General features: G+C 42.0%; 3 protein-coding genes across 8 annotated transcripts; all 3 read right to left on the bottom strand.

Moving 5' to 3' along the window:
- Positions 1-18: 18 nt before the first annotated feature.
- On the bottom strand, positions 19-6,984 carry si:ch211-132b12.7 (CLOCK-interacting pacemaker). Of its 3 annotated transcripts, none has more exons than XM_010757147.3 (4): positions 6,856-6,984; positions 4,024-4,206; positions 1,797-1,987; positions 19-1,686 (listed from the first exon to the last, which is right to left on the bottom strand). In XM_010757147.3, exons 2-4 carry the CDS (start codon positions 4,196-4,198, stop codon positions 637-639), a joined length of 1,416 nt encoding a protein of 471 aa, XP_010755449.2. In that variant the 5' UTR covers positions 4,199-4,206; positions 6,856-6,984; the 3' UTR covers positions 19-636. The 3 variants fall into 3 exon arrangements, with proteins under 3 accessions (XP_010755449.2, XP_010755450.2, XP_019123745.2); XM_010757148.3 differs by lacking the exon at positions 6,856-6,984 and adding an exon at positions 6,599-6,849; XM_019268200.2 differs by lacking the exon at positions 6,856-6,984 and adding an exon at positions 6,220-6,566.
- An 840-nt stretch (positions 6,985-7,824) lies between these two features.
- On the bottom strand, positions 7,825-11,380 carry ccnp (cyclin P). 3 transcript variants are annotated; one of them, XM_010757146.3, is made up of 9 exons: positions 11,191-11,377; positions 10,607-10,732; positions 10,301-10,376; positions 9,965-10,137; positions 9,769-9,867; positions 9,159-9,314; positions 8,854-9,012; positions 8,562-8,740; positions 7,825-8,348 (listed from the first exon to the last, which is right to left on the bottom strand). In XM_010757146.3, the coding sequence occupies exons 1-9, from the start codon at positions 11,242-11,244 to the stop codon at positions 8,180-8,182; spliced, it is 1,191 nt and encodes a 396-aa protein (XP_010755448.2). In that variant the 5' UTR covers positions 11,245-11,377; the 3' UTR covers positions 7,825-8,179. The 3 variants fall into 3 exon arrangements, with proteins under 3 accessions (XP_010755448.2, XP_019123751.2, XP_027135791.1); XM_019268206.2 differs by having other exon boundaries at positions 9,965-10,134; XM_027279990.1 differs by lacking the exon at positions 9,159-9,314 and having other exon boundaries at positions 11,191-11,380.
- A 910-nt stretch (positions 11,381-12,290) lies between these two features.
- On the bottom strand, positions 12,291-23,918 carry akt2 (v-akt murine thymoma viral oncogene homolog 2). Of its 2 annotated transcripts, XM_010757143.3 has the most exons (14): positions 23,439-23,918; positions 21,543-21,736; positions 21,132-21,263; positions 20,909-21,020; positions 19,546-19,699; positions 18,760-18,891; positions 18,564-18,629; positions 18,388-18,456; positions 17,921-18,043; positions 17,443-17,571; positions 16,935-17,149; positions 16,188-16,275; positions 15,994-16,096; positions 12,291-15,866 (listed from the first exon to the last, which is right to left on the bottom strand). In XM_010757143.3, exons 2-14 carry the CDS (start codon positions 21,586-21,588, stop codon positions 15,787-15,789), a joined length of 1,449 nt encoding a protein of 482 aa, XP_010755445.1. In that variant the 5' UTR covers positions 21,589-21,736; positions 23,439-23,918; the 3' UTR covers positions 12,291-15,786. The 2 variants fall into 2 exon arrangements, with proteins under 2 accessions (XP_010755445.1, XP_019123753.1); XM_019268208.2 differs by having other exon boundaries at positions 21,543-23,918.
- Positions 23,919-23,997: the final 79 nt, after the last annotated feature.

The raw sequence follows: 23,997 nt of genomic DNA, 5'->3' as shown, positions 1-23,997 counted from the left end.
GTTTTTTTTTAAATCACAAAATAAATTCTAAAATATTCATGTTTGCACAGTTTGTTATTCTATGTTAGTAAACTATACTCTAAAGTTTAACTTATGAACCATCTGGTTTCTTCAGACTTCAGTAATTATCAGTATTATCAAATTATAGTGATAAATATCAATATTGATCAACGTGGAAAAAAATAGTTTACAGGATATTTTTGGCTGTATCGCCCAGCCCTGCCACTTGTGTGCAAGTCATTTGCCTCTGCTTCCTGGGAAAACATTTTATTTACGCATACACAGATCTCATCTGTATGCTTCTTTAAAGTCTGCAGTGCTTATATATAAGATGGTGCCATTTGATGGGACTTAATTGCACTTGAGTACATTCATTGGGGATCAGCTGTCAAACATTTGATTTTGGTGAAGCACGTTTGACAACTGGAAACAAAACTTGTACTGCAACATGCAATACTTAAGTGCTAAACTTGAGTCATCGTTTGATTTTCATTGACTATACAAAATCCCTATAAAACTAAAACCTAAATAACCAGGGATGAACCAATAAAACCACATGATACCCAAAAATAACTGGTCCTCCACTGGCTTGTCCTGAGTACTCGCTCTCCCTTTAAAAAGGCACTTCAGATTGTGTTAATCTGTGGAACTGTCAGGAGGCGTAAAGGTGACTTTCTCTGAAGATTTACAGCTGGCCTCGAGCTCCCTGCCTTGCCCTGAGTGAGACTGCTGTGGCACAGGACAGGTCTGGTTTGGGTTTGGTGTAGTAGTGAGAAGGCGAGATCGCGGTTGAGGTGAGTTCTCAGCAGCGAGCGGACTATTGGTGTCACCTGTGGAAATATTCTCCGGCTTATTGGGAAAATCTGGATGACATGGGATTTGTAAATTTTGGAGGATTTTAAGGTCGGGGTAGCTGCCAGACTCTGCCATGGATCGGTGCAAATGTTCCCAGGCTGTGATACCGTTCAGGCTGCAGCTGGGGTTGCTGGCAACTTGGCAGAGTAGCTCTGTGTGCTGGCGGAGTTGGGCGACGTCCCGCTCGGTGGCGTTGCTCTGCCGCAGCAGCTCCTTTGTGCGCAGTGTAATGTCCAACAGACCTGACTGTTTGAGGATTTGTACTGTGTTGAAGAAACGGCGGTGGCGAATATTGGTGCCACCGTTTCTAAGAAGTCCTCTGGTTGAGAGGAAGGAGGAGGTGGTGGTGGTGCACAGACTGGACCCAGATTGGGTGCCCTGGCTCAAGGAGACAGTAGTGGGACTGGAGGAAGCTGGAGCATCTCTGGTTGAAGACGAACATGGCAGCCCAGAAGTTAAGGCTGCTAATTTGGGTTGCTTATTAATGTGCTGCTCAGGGAGACTCTGTGTCACAGATGTGTCTTCCCTCTTGTGCTCTGTGCACACCCTTTTGCTCAGATTCTGGGATTCGTCGTTCAGTGAAGATTTATCAGGCGGCTTCTTGCTGGGGTGTGGTGCAATGCGGGGGTAGGAGTTGAGGATGGGTAGGTAGGTGCCGTTTATTTTCTTCCCTGCTGTGTTGGGCTTTCGGGACAAGGGCTTGTGGAGCTGGTGAGTGGCTGGCAACAAGCTCGGCTGCTGTAAAAGGATCATGTGGGCAGGACCAGAACTGCTGGTCTCCATGCTTCCATTTCTCTGGGGCAGCTGAACTCTTTTCTGGATCATGTCCGGCTGGTGGGACAGGAAGGAGTAGGTAATGCATATAAAACAAGGATCCAAAGCATAAGGTTAGGGAGTATTCCTAAACTCACTGAGCGTGTGCGTGTCGGTGCTGGTCTTACCTGTTTAAGCACCATGTTATTGATGATGTAGATGGGTGAGAGGTCACGGCCCGCGGAACTATTCCCAGGATTCTCTCGCTTAGGTTCTTGGTTTTGACCTGGCTGTGATGTTTCTGCATGCTCGCTGCCTTTGGACTGGCTTTTGTTGCTCCGCTGGTCCTCCACATCCGTCTGCTGCCAGTCTGAGCCATCTGCAAAGAAGTTAGAACAGAGTGAACTGAGGAAAGATTATCAAGGAGAGTTGGGCTTTTGTGAATTTGAAATTCAAACTTAGATACAATACTAGAAAAAACAAAAACAATACCCCATACCTATTTTGATATCACAGCAAAAAGAAAGTGCACAGAATATGATTTTATTTTTTAAATGAGCAACCTACACACAGTGCTTTGACACAGAATGTCATTGGGGAGGGTATTACATTTTATTTGAATGTTTCTAGAAGGTTATTTCTTATGTCACTATTTTAACTTTAGTGTTTACTCACAAACTACTTTAATCTGCCCCCCACCACCTCACCTATCTTGGTTTCCCTCTGGCTGTTATCGTGCAGGAACAACAATGTTTTTATTTGGCGCCCATAAAACACAACTGCCCTTTTTTAAAAAATGTTTACAGCAGCAGGTAAGCCACGTGTGAAGGAGGCTTGTTGTAAATGACTAAGCCTATCCAAAATGCTACTGAATGACAATGGTAGCAACCAGGTGTGTTCACCATTTATTGTTTGTGGTCGGAGCTTGTAAAATGAACATTGTGTTCGTGTCTTGGACAAAATTCTAGATTAAGACTATCTTTGTGTCTCTGCAGCTGAGCTGTGTGACTCAGGAGGTGGGGAGGGGTGGAAATTGTTCCCTAGTTAATTGATAATAAATGGCGTTGTTGTGTTTGTATATCTGTTTTTTGTTTATTTTTAAATAATTTTGGTACATTAGATACTATAAAATGCATTAAAATGGCAGAGTGTGTGGTTTTAAATACATGAATACACTGGACAATCTAGACAGTAGTGATACCATCTTTCTATGTATTACATTCAAGCAAAGAGGGTGGGTGCTATTATATGCATTTCCCTGTGAAAACAGATACTGTTAGTGTACTTCCTTTAGTAGTTAATACTTGTGAAACGCTCATCTTCTGTCTCTTTGGGTTTGATCTAAAAAAAGAGGCTGTGATGTTCAAGTACTGTTGTGTTTGAGGGTGTTCAAATCCAAACTGAGTGGACATTTCAGGACTCAGACCTTTTTGTGACGCTTTGGCAGGTGTTGATCCTTGATAAATGCTACCAAGCAGGTTTTATGATTGAGTAACGCGATATTCTCCACTGGCAAAGCCAGTCACCTGAGCTCTTTCTAGCTGGGCTAGTACAGTCAGACAGTGTTAGGCAGCAAAGGATTTGACATCAAATATTAAATATGATGACTTCCTTTAACAGTCCCACCAGGATTTCGCGGGCCTTGTTTGAGATAGTTGCGGCCTAAAATGCCTGATGTTGCATGAGATTTTCAAAAAAATTGAGGTGAAAGTTGCGTTGCTTTTTACATTTTTGTTGCGGGAGGAAGCGAAAGTTGCGATTCGACAGTCGAGAATGCAGCGAGCACTAAGTGCACGCCCCCGGCAAGCGACGAGGTCCGGGCGGGCGGGAGCTGTAAAGCTCGCGGCTCCACCTTCGCCCCTGAGCCTTTCCAAGCCGACCCAGAGCCGGTCGTGGCGCACCGCCGTGGAGAAAATGCACCCGGCGGGGGCCAGCCAGAGGTCCCAGGAGGGGATCCTCTCGCACCGTGCGGCCGCCCCTGACCCGCCGATTTCATTCTCCTGGACAGACTGCGCAGAAGTTGCGGAAAAATCGCGGTGATTGGTTAAAATTGCAACACCGCCCTGAATTCACAGGGATTCGCTGAAGTTGCGAATCGCAACATCGCAAAATCCTGGAGGGTCTGACTTTAAGAGTATGTTGACTTTCTTTGGTAACAAAAAAATCATTGCTCTTCATCTAATGTGACTGTTGACGTAATCAAGTTAAACCTGTAAGTCAGTTATCAACATTTCCTTGTAACAAATCCAAGATAATGTTCTACCCATTATACACTGCACTGTTTGTTGCTTAAGCTTCCATAATTACCACTTTCTGTGCTGACATGCAATAAGAGTGTATGCGTATTAGCCGTAGAGAATAAATCTAGGCAAAATGTCATCCTCTGGTTAGATTTTTTTTGCCACATTTACTCACCAGAGTAGCCAGAGTCTTTTTCTGAACTGCAGCGGGACCCCTGTCCACTGGAGTGGTCTGCGTCTTTAGTATTACGTATTGCCAGCAGAGTCGTGCTGTTGCTCTTATCTTTAGCGTTCTTGCTGGATGCAGCGCAAAGACTGTGCTCGCTCAAGCAAGGCTGTTCCTTCGGCATACTGGACCCTAATGAAAGAATACGTGATATTTAAACTGTCCTCTGAACGCTACAAATTGCCAGCATTAAAAAAGAAACAAAAAACAAAACAATGCTTTGCTCCCATGAGACAGAGATCTGTGTTAGCCCTTTGACAGACTGGCGACCTTGCACACGCAGGTTGTACCCTGCATATCACCCATTGCTTGCACTCAACGCCTTAGGTAACAACAATAACCACAGAGTTGAATAGATGTTACGTAGTGACATTTTATCAGCAGCACACAGTTTGGTGTCATAAAAACACTGTTGCTCCTCTTCTCTTTAATATTGTGCAGTCTGTTAAAAAAAAAAAAAGAAAGAAAGAAATTGCCTCAGGTCTTTCTTAATCTGTTTGTGCAGTCGATTGCACAACACCTTTATGCCATTTTAGTAGTGTTTGCAAATGTTTTTCTCCACATGAATCCAGGATGGCACAAGCTGACAGTACTGTGTTTAGCTCTTTTTTTGGGGGGGCGTAACCGGAGAAACTTACACATAAAATGTCATAACCTCTATTAAAAGCTTGCAGAGAATCTCAGCAAAAAAAAAAAAGATTCAGTTTCACATGATTAGTATTAAAGTTGATTAGAGCTGCATACTGAGAGTTTAGCAGCCTGTCCTTAGTGCTCCTGCAGAAACAGTATAGCTACAGCATACAGCTCTGTGCTGATTATGTGTACGTGAAGGTATTGCACCGGTAACTAGATATAGTGTCAAAACTCTAGATTTACATATATATTTAGATTTAGCCTATGAGGAATCTGAAGGATAAAACACAAATGACTGTGTATTAACACCTTTGGTAATGCTTTTTGTGCTTTAGTCTACATGTGCGTGCTCACCGTGTGTTTACATGGTATTCTAGGAGAATGTGTTGTTTTACTTTACTTTGTGTTGTTTTGTACTTTGCGCCAACAGGCAGAAACACGGAGCACAGAGTCAATTTGTGTTTTTACAAAAGTACTCCAGATTGCCAAGTTTAAGTTTTTTTCTCTTTTGTTTCTCTCACACGCAACTTCTATCAATGTTGAAAGTGTAGCAGCCAAAGTTGTGCTCATACATCCATGTCTGCTAAGGTTGTAACAGATATAGCGATGAATAAGAGTACATGTTTGTATATATTAAAAGATGATTATACTACAAATCCTTTACAAGTATAAGTTACATGTATATCATATCAATAAATAAATGACAGGCAGTTACCCTGTGATGCATAGACACACGACTTTAGATACAATTTGTCAAGTGATCAGTGGATTTTACATTTTTTCTTCATGGACTGCTTTCTTGTGCGTTTGTGTGTCCTCCACGAGGAGCCGGTTGCAGTTACTGTATCTGATGGTCAAAGTACAAATCCAAAAAACAACACGTAGCACATAAGCGTATGAATCGGCTGGAAAAATTATCAGCTTGGGCCAAACTTTTTTTTAGACCTGAATGACTTATGACCGTCCTCTCGGCTCTCTACTATGAGTTCTTTGTCTCCAATAGAAGTAGGAAATAAATAAACAATGTGCCCATGCACTTTATATTCACTTTTTTTTTTTTTTAGGTGTGCTACAACCTCTTCCCTCTGGCAACACTGATATTTTGACTTTCTATGATCTCTCCACCTTTTTGTAAACACTTTTTTTTTTTTTGGTCACTTTGCTCAAACACTGTTCCTGATTTTCTCAGCGGTTCCGCGAAGGCACCACATCTCAGCTGAGACAGCAGCACCTCCTCCTCCTCCTCCTCCTCCTCCTATTATGTAACACTCAAAGTTGAGTCCAGCCCCTCTCGAACATACACTTCCTCTCACAGTGAACGCCAACCCCCCCCAGAAAAATATAACACAACAACCGAAAGTGGTCGAAATTAAACGACATAATGGGTTGTTAGCCATGTCGACAACCGTGTGAAAGACGAAAAAAGTTGTAGAAGGAGTGAGAGCTTTCATAGGAGGTGTGGAAATTAAACGATAGCCAATAGATGTGTCAAGTCTATCTGGAAAAACTTACCTCCAAATTTCAAACAGCCAATTATTTTCAACAACTGTCGTTTTCCCTCTCAGTGCACTAAAACACTAACTTTAACCGGCGGTGCCATGATTAAATTGTTATCTGCTGGAGCTACAGCACAAGATGATTCATAATCCTCTTTGTCAAATGTGCCGTGTGATAAGACCACAGAGAGAGGACGGGTTGAAATTTGGCAACGTCTGTCAAAATAGTCCGAGTTATGAACCTCACATCCGGTTGTTTGGAAAATAAAACGCACGCATAAAGTTAAGAATGAAAGACAAAAAGGCGATTTTGCTAATAACCCGGACTAGTCCGATGACACTCAACGCAATTCAGAGTCATACTCTTAATTTCAAGCTCCTCGGGTGGTACTCACCGATTATGTTTACCCAACAGTTGCGACTTTCGCGCTTTTGTTTTGAAAATCCCGGTGGCTAGTCCGAGCTAGCTTGACGCCACCGTTTTTTTTTGGACTTTGCGACGAAATGTTTTAAGACAAAAAAGTTTTTTTTTAAAAACGCAATCAGCGTCGACACATTATGTCCGTCTGTGCCGTGTGCAGCTAACACACGGGCACTCAGCAGCCCTCCGATGGCAGCGTTCAAACATGGCGGTGGTAATTATATGCGTTACCTTGATTGAACCGTATTGAACCCGCTCACAGCAGCTCTGAGGACAACCCGCAGACACAATGCAGCGAGCTCTCGCCGCAAGCTCAACGCCCATTGGTCCATGAGACAGCTACGACAGCCAATCAGAAATGAGAGCACATGCAGCTGCCAGACTGTGGTATTAAAGGAAAATCTAGCGTGCGTTAAACAGATAGAGACACGGCAGGATGTGAGAGTTGGTGAAAGTCGCAGTTAGGATTAAATGTAAAAGATAATGAGAAAGAAGATTCCAGTAAAAGCCTGTGCAAGTCCAACAGCAGCTAGCCACAGATTTGTACACATGTATCATGGAACAACAAACCTACTGTACTGCACTGGTTGATATTTGAAAGTGTAGGACAGGGGTGTCCAGACTTCTTTTAAAAGATGGCAAGATTTGACAATGTGAAGATGCCCAGGGGCCAGTAATAACATTTTAAAAATGCACTGTTCAGTGTGGGTTACTTGTTTTTTTAAATGGCAATGTAACCAAAGATATAAGCTAATCGGGCATGAACAAATCCAAAAAAATCTGAAGATAATAAATTGTATGGAATACGTTAAACTTGCATGAAGTTGATACACATTTTAACCTCATGTTCATGACTAATTTATAAGTAATGCAAAGTCCGTTAACATTTAAAACCTCTTTTACGCTTCGGCCCATGATTAGGCTGGACTTGGACATGCCTGGTGTAGGACAATACTGTATTGGAAAATACAACATGATATGTCCCTTTGTTTCCTTACAGTTACTGAAAAGAAATTCTCATGATATAAAGTTATGCTGTTGCAGCTGTCCCACATTCGCTACAGTGAGTCAATTGAGCCAGCCGGCAATGTCAGCATGCTTGCATGTGAGCAGGCGTGTCCAACAATGCAGCCAGAAGGTGGCTCTGCAGTCACCTGCTGTGACCTGTATTTGCGCCAAATAAACAGCTGAAACTCAACATTGCAGCAGACACTTTATTTTTACATTAAAAGTTTAGAAATAACTAGACAGACAACTCTCTTCACAAGTGGCAAGACAAAAAAGGCACATCAATACAATTCAAATATTTTCTAAATCAGCTGCATGATAAGATAAAACAGGTGTGCCACTGGGTTGGCCAAATCACAAATCTTGTCAAACAAGGTTTTGCTTGTTTTTTTTGCACACTTCTTCCTCACCCATTTCCATTGTAACTCCTCAGGATCCATAGCAAAGAACATACAGTGTTACAGGGATAAAGTCCTCAGGTGATACTGGTCTGGTATCTCCAACGTAAACTCTGGATTATAATTCATTTTACTGGGAGTTAGGCATGTCAAGTGCATATGCCCAGCAGACTGGGGGCATTCTTTAGACCTGGGTGTCTGCTGACATGCATGGTTTCTGGAGAGGAGAATTTAATAAAAGTAGCACAAGTCTCTCGGGTGTGGGCCTTGGCTGCAGCACTGGCCAGAATCTGCATGATCCTCAGCAGTGCTGTTTCACTAGAAAACACAAAGCGTGCACATGTCAAACTTGACAGGTAGGATGGATGTGGGCTAATTAAACTACACTTAAAGTAAAAGTTTTACATTTGTGAAGTTAGGAATGAAGAGAAACAAGAGCTCAGTCACCACAGTACTGATAATGCCAGGGTAAAGGCTTTCCAAAGGGCATGGTGGATGAGAAGAGTGCATCTTACAAGTCATGGCACACACCTGCCGACGTGAAGGCTGGAGGCCAGACACCAGGCCGCTTCCCCTTCTGGTGTTGGTGGCTCCTGGAGAACTTGGCGGGACAAGCAGAGGGCCGCTCCTGCCAGCTGCACCGGTAGAAACACCACACACTGGGCTTCCAGGAGAGACAGCTCGAGTAGATACCGAGCCATCCATACCGCCTAGAGGCACAGAAGACACTTCAGATCTCCGTATATGAAAAAACAAAACAAAAACACTTTATTGGGGGTGGTGACATGGAACTGGACAAAAACACAAAGATCTGAAGAGCTACCTTAGTACTGCAGTGAGCAATGGAAGCCAGGAGAACAAGGAAATGCAAAGGGGGACAGTAGGATAAATCGAACTTGAGGCTACAGAGGACTTTGCGCTCCATTCGCAGAAGCTGATGCTTAGTGTAGGTGTGGTCCATCAAGTAGCAGAGTCCAGATACCTGGAAGAAGCAGCAGGGGAAAAAACAAACAAACAAACAAACACATAAACATTAAGTATGATTCATCTCCCATTTATCAAATGACACTACTCAGCCAGCTTAACATGCTGTAGCTTTATAGCTGGAGAGGGCTGATCCAGATCCACCTCAGGGAGGAGACACTCTTCTTTCTTTGCAGCGAGGAAGAGGCAAACCATGCCGAGGAGCTGCAGGTTGGCTGTGGCCACCTTAAGCTGACGCAGGGAGCGGTAAAGGAGGTGTACGGCCAGATAGAGGGTCTCTGCCTGAAAATGCATCATCTCCTGGTAGGAGATAACCGGTTAAAAACAGTTTCAAAAATCAAAGAAAAGCTTGACATTTTGTGAAATGTGCCTATTCACTTTCTTGCAGAGAAAGAATTCTTGAGCTTCGGAGGTGCTAGTGTGTGACCTTTGGACAGTGCTAGGGCAGCCATTTTTCCCCTGTTCGGAGTCTTGAACTTGGCGACAGTAGCTTCATATTTACCACACTGAGTGGTATCAATTTTCTCATTTAACTAAGTGCATTTCCTAAAACATTAAAACCATTCCGGTAATCTGTCTATTAAGATAGATGTTTTGTTCTTCACTTTCCTGACAGGGCAGCCAACTCAAGTGACACCAAATACAGCCATGCTTTTGACAGCATTTAACAGGTTCTTAACGACAAGCATGACTTTAAAGTTACACAAGCTTTGTTTTGATGGAGAAGAAACCCTCCGTCTACAGTGAGACTTACATGAACTTGAATGAGCCAGTCTACCAGGATAGCATGGGTGACATCAGTGAAATGCTGGGGCAGGTCAGCATTGGGAAGAGAGTTGTGTGACTGAGTTCTCTGTAGGTTGAACCCAGAAAACAGGAGATATAACATTACTTCCTTAGAGAGAAAACATTACATAAAACACGAGTGGCCTCTGTTCATGGTGTCTCACCATCATATCCAAGAACATGTCCCAAGCATATGTCCGGTCCCATATGAGGTCCAGCTTCTCCAGTGCCGTCTCTACTTCATGGCGCAGCAAGCTTGGTACTAGTGCCTGTAGGCTGTGAAGACCCTGTAGACCGAGAGGGTGAAGAAGCATGGGCGCCTCCACACACCCATCTGCTACACAGGATGGAAAACAGGACAAAGAGGAACAAATTATTATTTTTTAGTCTTTTGCAGACTGTTTCTGTGGTGGATTGTTCATGCTGTCCTGAATCAAAACAGACAGTCTACTGTGTGTGGACAAATAAGTTTGAAAACCTTTGGTAATGATTTACACTACCATCTGAGTGTGTTTGACTGTCCTCATGGAAACCCATGATGATGTCTTCATTTGTTTGCTTCGATAACCTCCTTTCCTGCAAACAGACAATGTCTCGCATATCAGTGCAACATGCACGTGCAGGTGGCATTGTTATGATCGTGGCAGAAAAATAGATACTCCTAGCTGATGCTATGATCCAAAGTAGTTTGAATATTGCAAAAGACAGGTTTCTGGCTTTGACATCAAAGAAGTGTTCCTCAGTTACGTTAGACTGATAAGAAAGTATAATCAGGAGCTAAGACAAGAGCGATATTGAAGACATACCCATCTGTGTTCTGTCTCCATTTTGACAGGAGCCATCCTGGACTCATCTACTTCTACAGGCTGCCAGCGATCTATAGGCATACAGGCATTAGCCCAAGTTCTTAATGGGGCTCGCCTCTCATCCGCCTGCAGGGACAACAGAAGGTCTTTGCACCTGATGTGATGTGATGTTGGACACTTGCACTCAAACTCTTTTTTTTTTTTACTTTGATATTAACTGTAGGTTATTCTCTGGATGACAATCAGTTACACGAATGTCCTTAAATACTGGTTCATGTCTGGTCATCAGAGACTAAAGGTCCTACTCCAACAACTAATCAGGGAGCCCTGCACACCTGGGATCATGGCAGGTGAATGCAATAACTTGAGATCAAGGTTTAATCAACAAGTTTTCTTATGTTAATTAAGAAATACTGTCTACTATCTGCCATCAATTCAAACCAGGGTCATTAAGGGAACATATTACATACATACACACATACAAGAAAAAGATCTCAGAAGGCCTGAAGACAGGAACAGCACTTCACGTCGGAACTTTTTATTTTCTTAAGAAAACATATCATGTCTGTTGAGCACACTCTCACCTTCTTGTGTAAGTCCAGCAGGGGCTTGGAGTCGCAGAAACCAGTCCTGGCCATTGTCACAGCCGGAGACAGAGTTCCCGTGTCTGGCCGCTGCAGCTACTTAATCACGAATGTCGGCGGAGGCCTGGAGCAGAGAAGAGCAGCCATGCTGCCCCGGACAGCGGCTGATAAAGCCTGGTGGGCCACGCCACACGCTGATTGGGGTGGGGACACCGGTGTCAAGGTAGGCAGGTTAAGGTTAGGACTTCCGGTCGACGTTTGAAAAATAAACTGAGTTTAAACGCACAATAATATAGAAACATAATGTCGCATTATCTCCACAAATACTCTATATGCTTTGGTGATATTTATTTTATATTTATTTATTTTATTTTATACGTGTGTGTGTATATATGTGTATATATATATATGTATGTATGTATATATATATATGTATGTGTGTGTGTATGTATGTAGATAATATATATGATGTGTATATAGATGTATGTAGAATGTATGTATGTTTTTTTATGTGTGTGTGTGGTATAGATATATATACACACACACACACACACACACATATATAACCTCAATGTTGCTTAAAGCCTTTCCCACAATGCCTATAATTGTGGTGGAGGCATATCAAAGTTAAACTGTCTAATTTAATATTATCATAACTTATCATAATCTGTGTTTTGTTTTTAATAAACTCTTTCAAAATTTGAATGAAGTTTTAAAAACCTTGCATAAAACCATCTAACTGTCCTCAATGGTAACTACAACCCTGGTCATAAGGAGGATGTTAGCTGAACATCATGACTCCATAGGAGCCATAAACAGCTCCTTCAGCAACAGACTGCTACTCCCACCATGTAAGAAGGAGCGCTACCGCAGGTCCTTTATTCCAACAGCTGTCAAGACTCTTTATTCACTTTTCTATATATTTCTTATTCATGAGTAATTTCTTCTCCACCTTGTATATATGAGCTGCTGTGACAAGTGAATTCCCTGGTGTGGGATTTTAAAGTCTATCTTACCTTATACTGCTGTAGTGAAGGCTGTGTAGGTGTACAATGTGACTAAAAAAAGAGCATTAAAAAAAAAAAGGACACACAGACAGCTTTACTCAGTAAAAAGGTTTACTGGCACATTATAGTTGCAAATGTTATAAGCTACCATATTGTAGCAGGTATCACCCGTTACATTGTAAAGTCTTGCAAAGGGGGACTGAAACTGTCTACCAGGACAATGTCCTCCCCTTTTAAAGATTGCTTTTTTCATTGCCCTCTGAGCCTCAACTAACAGCAACAAGCAAAGAAAAAAATCTTGTTACACCAGCATCAGGTGTGACATTCGTGACTGTTGATCACATTCAAATATACAGAGAAGCATGGTAACTATAGTAAAGCTGCAAATCAAATACTACAAAGCTGCAGGCCTCCCCTTCTACTAATGCTGCATTCACCATCAAGCTTTTTTTTTTTCTCCCTTCTTCTTTTTTGGTATTTACACAATAGTGAGGAGGCACTTGTTGTGCCTGTGTTTGCCTACAGGAGAGGTCAGGGGTATTTACTTGCATGTTTAGCTGTGAAGCATTGCTTAAAGCGTAGCCAGCAGCGAGGTTCAGAGTATGGCTTCACAACCAATATTAAAAAAGTTCAGCAGCACCCCCTTATGGCCATGGTAGCAATGAAGGCAAATCCACAGTGGAGTCCATCAGTGCAGTGGTTCTGATATCTGATCCTGCCATTTTTTCCAAAAGCAGGACACTAGGCTAGAGTATGATGGCTGTGCCTGAGCCAGTGAGAAGAGGTGCTGGAGTTGTGAACTGTAAATCAAAGCCATTTGATCACATTATCATCTGCAGGAAGTGGGGCCACCTGCTGCCCAGCGATGAGAGTCAAAAGACCTGCTTTGCGTCCTTTTCTGTGTCCTTATCATCACTTTCACTCAAAACATCTCACTGTCACCCTCTGTCACTCACACAAACTTAAATAAAAACAAAAAGGAATGTGTGACATGAGGGGAGAATGACGTTTTTGCTTTAAACAATGCTGTAGAATGAACACTGCACAAAATGGTAGAGTTTCAATTTCATTATTCACATCTTGCAACTTTAAGATTAGTTCTGTAAAAATTCAAGTGCTTAGGGATTATTTTCTGATCAAACTGATTAGATAAATTTTCCTTATTATGCTCAATTATTTAAATAATGAACAGTAAATTCAGTTCAGCTGAAAGCTGAGGTAGCTTTTGTTTTTTTGGCGTCATTGGCCAAAAAAATGTCATAAATCTCTTGGCTCAGTTTTCAGGCTGTAGAAAATCTAGCCTGTGATGGGAGACTTGCCAATTACAGGTCATTTTAGGGAGAGGGCGTTTCTCCTGCTGCCATTCAAACTTGTGGGTTAGGTGAGAGGGGCTAAGCGGAGTGATACGGAGGCAGCAGGGAGAGAGAGGTGGAAGATTTTGCATAGGTTTGCACAGGTTTTTCCTACTGCAGCTTTAAGGGATGTGATAATGCAAACAAGACATGAACTACTACTTTACTATGTTGGTGAAATAAGCAATAAACAAAATGGAAACTGACTGAAATGAAGAACTTAATAGAAAAGAAAGCTGTTTAAAAACTTTTAATATATATATTTATATAATGTATACTTAAACAAGACAATACGTCTTCCAAAATTTGAAAAATAGATGGACAAAAATAAGGAGAAATCAACAAACAAAAACAAACAATGACAACAAAAAGATCTTGATGTTCCTTTAGTGAAGCTCAAAAAGCAAACAACATCTTTTCCAGCAATATGGAATATAAAATGCTTGCGTCAATATGAGCACTTTTCATTATGCTGTCCAGAACCTCTCTCAATCATGTGCCGTCATAACTCAAGGTATGCAGATTTTACATTTCAACTTTCCACAACGCATCAGCTGGTGTTTTGATTAGTTGGGTTGGTCAACCAGCTCATGCAGCATTTTAGTTGGATTGTAAACCTCCAGACATACAACTATGTAGATTTAAGTGCCTCGACACAGCATTAAAGAAAACACAAAAGGTTCTAAACATCAAATGTGGAATCATTTGAAGTGTTAAACGTCCACCAAGTCAGTCAATTTTTTGGCCTCATCATAAGAACTCTCATTCTTTAAATACAGGAACACTCAAAGGCTTATTTTAAAAATGTTTCTTAAACTTACATTGATATTACAAATGGAAAATGAACAAAAAAAATGGTGCCTAACTCTTCAGCTAGAAAGTGAGAATGACTGGATTGAGGACAGCGAATGGCTGTGTTCGTCTACATTGGTCTCTCTAGACAGGTTGGGGAACAACTGTGGTCAAGCGTCTAGTCTCTATTCTCCTTTTTCCTTCTATTCTTACAGTCTTTCACACATAGCGCAACTGGCCTTAATGAAAACTTACTCTCAGTCCTCCAACCAGCATCTACTTGGTCGATAAAGTCAGTCTGGACGCAGCGACGTGGACTCTAGGAGCCTGACTGCTGCGTCACTTGGAATTAAATTAATGCAGCTTCTAAAAGCAAAGGTTAGCCATGCAAGAGATCCCAATTTCTATTCCTGACTCAGTCGATTAAGCGCCAAGCTGGTCACAGCAATCATAAATTACATGCTTGTTCCCCTTTAAAAAAAAAAAAAAAAAAAGGCCATTGTGTGCCGTGTAGTGTCCTCTCTCGTCGATATTCCAGCAATAGTTCAGAGTTTAAAAACATGCATAAAAACAGACACAAAAATGGATGGTCGAGAATCAAAATGGATGTTCATACATTCTCCTGCACTCATATGCATACACGCGTACATTCACGCATCCAGACGCTTACACACACACACACACACGTGCAGTGCAAACACAGAAATGGCAACCTCCCCTCCTTCCCCATTTCCCCCTACTGTAGGAACAGTCCCACACTTGATTTGTAACAGCAAGTTCCAGAAAGAGCACTTGTTAAAAAAAACAAACAAACAAAATAAACACGAAAAAAAAATGCAGAAATATGGCTTTACATTTAAAACCGTAACAATCGATGAAATAAAAATTTGTCTTTTTTTCCCTAAATCTTTTCCATTTTCCTAAATTTTGATTATGCTTTTTTAAAATTCTATCAAGTATGTATGTGTGTATATATATATGCAGTCTATGCATGGGTTGGTGTGTATGTGTATATGTGTGTAGCATGGGTACAGCTGGTAGAAGAGGTGGTACTTGCTGGCATAACCTGGTTTTCAAAGTGTCAAGGCTCTGATGTGGTACCCAGTGTAGTGCAGCAGAGGTCCTGCAGGGAAGCCTAAAGCGAACCCTGAGAGGACATACAGAGACAAAGCTGCCAGTCTATCCACACAAACCTGCTGAGGTCAGTCATTCATGGCCTGTGTGTACATTTCATACTCTATAATCCATGTCTTGTCTGATTTGCCAGTACGGGTGTGTGTGTGCGTGTGTGTGTGTGTCTGTGAGTGTATGTGCGTTAAAGACTGAATGAAAATGTGTCTTGTGCCAGTATTTGTTTGTGTCGTTCAAATTCCCCAGCAGTGCAAGTGTGTATGTGGGATTGTGATCATGTGTAAGCCTGCCTGCTTGTTCAAGAGTCTGAGTGATCATTCTCGTATGCTGGCAGAGTAGGAAAACTGAGGGAAGTGCGTACGCTGATCTGAATCCTCTGCATCTAAACTGTCGTCTGGAGAATGAAGAAAGGGGGAGAGAGAGAGAGAAAATACATCCACCAGTTCAAAACAGACATAAAGGCTTATGAACACATATGAATCCGGTCTTTAAACACATACGACAGCTGTGGATCTACTTACACTTGTCAGGGGGAGTTATTGTGATGGTTTGTGCTGTGAACTCGTCATCGAAGTAACGCGTGTCTGTCTCTGATGTCACCTGGGGCTTGAAGGGTGGAATAAGCTGAGGAGAAGGAGGATATGAGTCATTTTACATGTGATCATTTTAAATAATGTCCCCCTCGCTTGTTTTCTTTGCCCACGTAGCACCTCACCTTCTTTTCAATAACATCCTGCCAGTTGATGGAGGTGAAAAACCTGTGGCTCATCACATCTTTGGCATCATCGGGTCCGCCTCCGAGCCTGTAAACAAAACAAAAACACTATCATCATCACCCACTCGGCAGCCACCTTTTCTTTGTGTGGATAATTGTGCAAACGCTGTCATTAGAAATTTAAAAAACAAACACTTGTGTTGTTCCTGTCTGACTTGTACTCACCAATTTCAAGACAAATTTATTCTTCATTTCCTTACTGCTTACAGGTGCATGTGTTAGTAAGCCTGCAGGCGGTGCTCAATGTGCTAATATTAGCAGCTCTTCGACTGTTCCCAGAAACAAAGGGGCTTGACCAAAACAACAATCAATTATGTCCTTGTTTGTGGCCATTACCCTGTGCCAAAACTAATCAAGAAGGAACAAGGGCTTAATAATGTGGTTACTTATTTTATAGATGAATATGTGGCTGCCTGAAGCACAGTGGACACGTGCAAACTCACAGGAAGGAAATGTTTGTCTCCAGCTGCATCTTCAGTAGCTGGCTATTCCATGTTTCCACTGCCACGCCATATATACATCGTAAGCATTTATTTTTTTCCTACTTAAATGAATAGTCTATGCTGTGTTTATACAGAGTTATGCGTTATATATTACCATGTGCTTATTCTTATCCAAATAATTCATGTATTTACTATATTACAGTTTGATTATTAAGCTGTAACGGCGTAAAAACAAACTACAAACCTTTGTTTGGGGTCTTTTTTGAGCAGACCGGCCAGCAGGGCCTTGGCCTCAGGAGCCAGGTTCTTGGGGAAACGAATCTCCTCCATGAGGATTAGCTCAAAGAGACGCTCGTGGTCCTGATTGTAGAAGGGCAACCGGCCACACATCATCTCATACATGACCACGCCCAGTCCCCACCAGTCTACCGCTCGTCCATAGTCATTGTCCTCTAGCACCTCATAGGGTAGGAATAAAACAAGTTTTAATGTGCTTTTTATACATACAAAATGACAAATATTTTTTTCTTTGTGCTTGCATTTAATTTCTGTGGTAGCCAGCTCTTTCATCTGAACTACTGTCCAAACTGGTTTTCACACAGTGCCTCCAAAGTGCACAGACAGAAAACTATCAACCTATTAAAACTAGTTTCCGTTATGGGCTTCTGCAGCCCTGTCACATCGGTGCTTATTTATATAATGCTGGTCACAAAACACATTGATGTCAGAGTGCACAGCCATTGTGGGGTTACCTCTGGTGCCAGGTACTCCGGGGTTCCACAGAAGGTCTTCATTGTGGCACCGTCCGTGATCCCCTCTTTACACAGCCCAAAGTCTGTTATCTTTATGTGGCCGTCCTTGTCTAACATGAGGTTCTCCAACTGTGCAGGGAAAGAGTCAAATTATAGTTGACAGCTGTGGCAGGAAAAGGAGTGAGAAACTAAACATTGGAACTATGAAGGTAGTTCACGAAAATGTTGAGGTGTACCCTCAGCAGTGTCATTGCTCATAATTTAGATCTGTCATTGCAGGTAATTACTTTGCCTTGCTGTGACCTTAGCTTGTATAAATAGCATAGTAAAAAGGTCACGCGATGAAGGAGAGGGTGACACTTTGGTTGCAATCAGCTCCTAAACAGCTAGATGCCACTAAATCTAACACTTCATTTATCCTTTAAATAATATGTACTATAAATTAATAGTGTAGTATCGGAGCAAGTGGGCACCTTACCTTTAAATCCCTGTAAACTACATTGCGTGAGTGTAGGTACTCCAGTGCTGACACTATTTCTGCACCATAGAATCTCGCTCTTTCTTCTGTGAACACTCTGTCCCGCGATAAGTGAAAGAAGAGCTGGAAAAGGACAAAAATAGTAGACACAGGCATGAGATCCAATTCCACATATTTCTCGAGTCTAATTTATTCTTTGCGGTTACGTATGTTTAAATATTTCGGTATGTACGTCTACAGTCATTTAGAAACATTTCATCAGACTTCTTGGATTTACCAGCCCAGTACACGCAGTAACCAAAGCAATCCCTGCAATTCGTCTAACAACTGAGTCCAGTTCATTTGATTTCAGTCTGTCCTGTATAACAGTTGAATTTAAATTGATGTGTGGCCTTTTTTAAAAACATCCATATCATACAGGTAACACATCAGACACTGTGGGCCAAAAGAGAAAGAGGAAAACTTACTTCCCCTCCATTTGCATACTCCATAACAAAGCATAGGCGGTCATGCGTTTGAAATGCATATTTTAGTGTCTGTAGAGGAGAGAAACAAATATTAGTGACTGCATTATACTGATTAAAAAGTCCATTCGTGTTGGAAAGCACAAACTGAGGCAGCAATGTGGGCACAGGTAACTCGCCGTTAGAAAGGGATGCCGCGTATTTTGGAGAACTCTGCTTTCTGTAACTGTGTGTGCCACCTCATCCTACAAAAACACACAACACACACACACAGTCAGTACAAGCAATGAAAGTGAGACATCCTACTCAAAGAGAGCAACGCTTTTCCAAATTGATATGAAGTCAACATTTTACTGTCATGTGATTAGCACCTACTTTAGCAATGATGACTTCTTTGCGCAGTATTTTCATAGCGTAGTACATCCCTGTGGCCTTCTCCTTCACCAGGATCACTTTACCAAATGTCCCTTTCCCCAGCAGCTTCAGGTAGTCAAAATCACTCATGGTCTGTCGGAACAATGGTGAAAAAAAGATAAAACATGACAAAAGGTGCATACATCTGTGTGTGCTGTGAGTTTATGCCTGGCTTTTCTTAAAGACATCATGAATCTTACACCTGAGAGTCTTAAAATGTACGACAGCAGCATTTTTGATGAGATGAGCGGCTCGCTGTTTTGTACTGTATTATGTATTGTATGCTATTGTACTGTACTCACTGCTGATGTTGGTGCACTATATATACGACTCTCATGCACGTGACACATAATATGACAGACATACATAGGACATTGAATTAGAAAACTGTATTAACAGAAGTGGCATCTTCTCTACGATGAACAAAACTTGAGACCTTTGCACGATTATAGTGACAGATGTGTAGGAAATCACTGATCACTGGTTGAACAATATCATTCAAATAAGGATAGATACAAGTAGAAGAACAGAAAGCCAGTAAAACTGGAGCCATCCAAAATTACTAGACAAATTACATACACAACAGTTACCCTTCACTCATTTAAAAGGTTGCTTCACTGAAAAAAAAAAAAAAAAGCTTTGAGAAAGAGGCTTAAAGTTTGAACAACTTGCTCAATAAAGATGAGCTTAGCTGGACAAACACAGCAAAGCACTCAGCTGCCAGGCGCCGCTTGTGCAAATACTGACCACTTTTGTGCGGGATTTGGACACAGCGATCTCCATCTCCTCTGTGCCGCTGTTGTCACTCGGTGAGCCAAATTTGATCTCCATGGGCTCCTCATCCTGCTGCTGACTCTTCAGGCTATTTGCCACTGCCTGGATCGATCGCATCCATTCCTCCCTGACCCAGGAGAAAACACACATTGCCCTTATCGAATCTAGCTGAAGCCATGTCCACATTAGTCTGAATCTGTTATAACAGAATTTGAATTGGCAGTTTTGCCTTATATATATTTATATATATTTTAGTTACACCATGTCATATTTTTGCTTTGTATTCAGACAGATGGTATGGTTACAGATGTTGTGGCAAAAATGTCTCTTAAAGGGGAAAAACAGTAGTCCAGCAAGCTAAATTCAGAAGGTAGAAGATAATCTGTTGGGGGCTGCTGGGATTTGGTACTTGGCAGAGCCGATGTACACAAAACTCAATGATTGCTTGGGTTAGGGGTGAATAAATCAGGTTTAATCTGGCACTGAATTCTATTTTGGTCATGATGGTCTTTCCTGCTCTTGCACACTAAAATGGATTTCACTGCCTGTAGTGAACAATGGTCCATTTAAGCTACGCTATGTTTGCTGTGAAAATGTTCTTCCTTGTGCCTTTCTGTCCTTACTTCCTTTAAAGAAAGATTTGTCTGAGCTAAGACACTAAAATTAGTTTCATTCCACAAATATTTTTTGAGTTTGTCTCATGTAAAACAAATCTAACTTCCCTTCCCAAAACACAGTTAATATTTCTGTCGGCTCTAATCTATGATGGAGACAAAGGACTTTGAGACTAGTTCACACACTGCTGGCTAAATCTAAAAATACATTTTTTCCCCATATTTTTATTTTAGCCATCTATCTACACTAAGCCCCAAATCCTTTACAAAGTTAAATCTGAACACAACACACACAGTGTTATTTTTAACCTGTATTTATGCATGAATCATGTGTTACACGATTCGACTGACAAACATAAACACATAGTAATAATACTTATTCTGATGTCTGACGAGACAAAAGAAAATTATATTAGTGAGAACAACTAAATCTTGGGGCTTGGCCGTTCTGAAACACTATACTGTAATTGATAATGTTGCGCAGGAGGGAACAGAGCTTGACCAGGCTGAGACTCAGCAGAGTAACCGGTCTGTCTGTCCCACTCCTAACCATTTGTTGTTTAGTTTGACGAGCAAGACGAGACGCTAGATCGCTATGTTCTTATTGTTCTGGTGTTTCAGTGTAATTTTCAGATGTATTGGCTGCTACATGCGACACTCTTATGTTTTCACTAAAGCCTATTCTATCAAAAGATGAAACCCTTGGAATGAGTGTCTTTTACCTCTCCTCGTTGCTGTCTACATGGAAGGTACGCTCAATAACGGACGTCCATTGCAGGCAACGAATGACAAATGTGTTAGGCCTGGGGCGCTCTGTCTTCATCAGCTGGCATTCTACAAGATAGACACATAAGCTGACACTGAATACCTGAAGGCAACAATAAAACATAACCAGTGCTCAATCTGGCACTTATTGAAATTTGCCTGCCCAACGGGAGAACTGACCTGCGACAGAGAAGTTGTTGAGCGGTGGGAGGTTGTGGTCACTGGACACCTCGGGTTTCTCTTTGTAACCTATGAAGGAGGCGTCACTCTTTAAGATGAAGTAACGAGGCCGCCATGTTTTAATGTATTCACCTGGAAAATTTTAAAAAAAGAGAGATTTTTTTTTGATCCAACTGAGTTTTAATGTGTGTGACTACAATCTGGATAAATACACTGCTCTGTGTCACAATATAATTACAATGTTGTAAGCTGACCACAGCTGTTCTCCACCAATGAGGAAACTTTGCAGTTTGACAAATACCTTACAAGCCTGCAGGGGAGTATTTAATACTCAAAATAGAGATTTTGACATGCCCTATCACTTTACTGTAGACTCAGATGATGGTTGGTGAACACATGGGACCTCCTTACCTCTCTTTTGGAGCCATCCCTCTCTCACAACACTGACTTCATTCATGCTGGGGCAGAAGACTCTCTGGGTTGGAAGGGGGCTGCAGACAAGCTGGTGGAAACTGTTCCTACTGGTCAAGTGCCTGACAGCGGCTCAGATTTATAAAAAATAAAATAAAATAAAAAAATAATAAAAAATCTATATAATGTAACACCTGGAGGAAGAGGACAGAAAGAAATTTTGTTAATGCAACATACAAAATCTGTGTCATGCAGTCCATAAAATACAAGAAACATGTGGCTTTAACAAGTAACTACAACTCAAAGAGAGCCTTAACATTCAGGTGAGAGGAGCTATAACAAAAATACATGGGATGGGATGTGACCACAACATCAGTGCATCGTTATTTTGTTGAAAACATTGTTAAAAAAACCTCCGCTGACTTATAAATGTATGCAAAACGGCTGGATGACTTCCTCGCTTTGTATAAAAACATAGCCTCGGGTAATATTCTTTATGCTCACATGCCTTTTTTTTTTTTTGTGGATACAGTACAACACTGAAAAATAAAGTGTGAAAGGCACAGGGCCTAAAGGAAGTAAAACTACAGCCAGGAAGGTGGAGGTTTAGACATAAAGTGAAACCGATTTCTCAAAACAAAGGAAACCTTCTGTGTATTGCTCGATGCCTATCTCGAGTGTTGCCACCACAGCGCTGCGCTTCAACCAAAAAAAAAAAAAAACTCCTCACCTTCCGAGCTGCCTTGAAACACAACTCCACAACAAAGAAAAGTGCTGAAATCGGCGTGTCTTCTCGCCGCCTCCTATCTGACCATCTGACACTTGATGACAAGAGACATCCAACGAAAAATGGGACTAGCAGAATGACTAACATGACCACAAGCTAGAGAGATATATGAACTTCAGGCAACTCAATCATGTCACGCAACTCTCTTTCTCTCTGACATACCAGAGCTGGTGTGTCATATTGTTATTATGCTTGATATTCGTACTCTTCTGGTGATGATGCCATTAGCAAAATAGCTGCAAAAGCTCTGCATTGTCACATGTAATAGCCTCCCACAACCCTTGCTTGGATGTTTGTGGAGAGGCCTTGGTGATTCAGGGTCAGCCCTGAATCAACAGCTTATGTTAGATAATAGGTTTAGCAGAATTTTCGCTGTATTTCAGTGAAAGTGATGGAGGGGGGGGGGCTGAATAATACAGTCACCAGAACACAAAGACTGTTTGAACTGCTTTGTTTGATTAAAAAACTCAGACTTTTTATGACCATCCAGAGGTGAGTCCACTGTTGTTCATAGCTCCACACCTACTACACTCATTTGAATGGCCTGAAAAACAGTGAGATAATAAACAGACTCACGACAACATGACCGGATATTGTACACCAGTAAAAAAAAAAAGTTCAATGGTCTTCGTAGACAGGATGTCTACTTTATTATCTCAGCCAGGTTTACATGAAACTAGCAAAGATAGAGAGAGAGAAAAAAAGGGCACACATAAATACTTTACATACCTACCGAGTTACACGGTTATATATAACCAAATGACAAACTATACCCAGCACAATCACAAGCTGCCTAACGTAAACACTAACGTGACGCTAACGCATCCTCAGTGTACGCAGCTAACTGTGAGGCAAAGTCAACAAACACCAGCGGTACAAGTCCAAAACAGCTCGTAGGGCTTAACAGTAAAAAAAACAAAAAACACAAACACTTGAGACTAAAAAAGCTAATGGGTGGTTTCCCCCAGACAGCGAGTGAGGACACTGACCACGACCGCAAACCAGGCAGCTAAGCCAGGGTAGCTTTGGAGCTAGCTGCTAGTTAGCACGTCAGTTAGCCACTCGGCGCTAGCTCTCTGCTCCTCGCCGCCGCCGCCGGCTCCTCTCACCTCGGACTTCAGCGACGAAATATCCCCCCCCTTCCCTCCAGCTGTCGGTTCTTGACTTGTGGAGGTACCGCCGCACACAAAGCTCCCCACCAGTTAGGACTTGAAGCGTGTGTGTATTGAACTCTGTCAATGATCACACAGCTTTAGCGGACTGCTCGCCGAGGTTGTTTTCTTCTCTCACAACAACAACAGCAGCGGCGTGCTCGGTCTGTTGCTGCTGCAGTGGCTCACTAAAGCGTTTGCGAGCCCGCTACAGAATAAAGTCCAGTCAGGTCCAACTTGATGGGTGGTTATCTTGAATATGACGACAGATAATTTCCAGATCCTGGCCAGATAAAACCGCCTCTTTACGGGGGGTTTAACGTGGTTAGTCGGCTGCTTAGCGTGGAAACCCTCCGTCCACAGTCAGACAGCACAGCAGCCCCGCAGACGCACAAAAAGGGAAGTGACGTACGAGGCCAGAGAGGGTCCACTGCACCTGAGCAGTCGGTATGAAAGTACATCAAGTACTATACTGTAACCTTAACCTTACCCCAGCTGCACAGAGCTGCTGTACACA

Source organism: Larimichthys crocea, chromosome VII (genome assembly GCF_000972845.2).
Source record: "Larimichthys crocea isolate SSNF chromosome VII, L_crocea_2.0, whole genome shotgun sequence".
Lineage (NCBI taxonomy): Eukaryota > Metazoa > Chordata > Actinopteri > Sciaenidae > Larimichthys > Larimichthys crocea.
This window is presented reverse-complemented; position numbering and strand designations above follow the sequence as displayed.

Excerpts from the sequence above, each read along its gene's own strand:
- ccnp (XM_010757146.3), bottom strand. The coding sequence starts at position 11,244 with ATGGCCAGGACTGGTTTCTGCGACTCCAAGCCCCTGCTGGACTTACAC. Across the intron at positions 10,377-10,606 it reads TGGAGACAGAACACAGATGG|GAAAGGAGGTTATCGAAGCA; the intron begins GTATGTCTTCAA and ends GTCTGTTTGCAG. Across the intron at positions 9,315-9,768 it reads ACTGGCTCATTCAAGTTCAT|GAGATGATGCATTTTCAGGC; the intron begins GTAAGTCTCACT and ends ATCTCCTACCAG.
- akt2 (XM_019268208.2), bottom strand. The coding sequence starts at position 21,588 with ATGAATGAAGTCAGTGTTGTGAGAGAGGGATGGCTCCAAAAGAGAG. Across the intron at positions 16,276-16,934 it reads AAAAAAGACCCCAAACAAAG|GCTCGGAGGCGGACCCGATG; the intron begins GTTTGTAGTTTG and ends TTTTGTTTACAG. Across the intron at positions 15,867-15,993 it reads AATAACTCCCCCTGACAAGT|ACGACAGTTTAGATGCAGAG; the intron begins GTAAGTAGATCC and ends TTCATTCTCCAG.
- si:ch211-132b12.7 (XM_010757147.3), bottom strand. The coding sequence starts at position 4,198 with ATGCCGAAGGAACAGCCTTGCTTGAGCGAGCACAGTCTTTGCGCTGCA. Across the intron at positions 1,988-4,023 it reads AAAAGACTCTGGCTACTCTG|ATGGCTCAGACTGGCAGCAG; the intron begins GTGAGTAAATGT and ends ACTTCTTTGCAG. Across the intron at positions 1,687-1,796 it reads ATAACATGGTGCTTAAACAG|CCGGACATGATCCAGAAAAG; the intron begins GTAAGACCAGCA and ends CTGTCCCACCAG.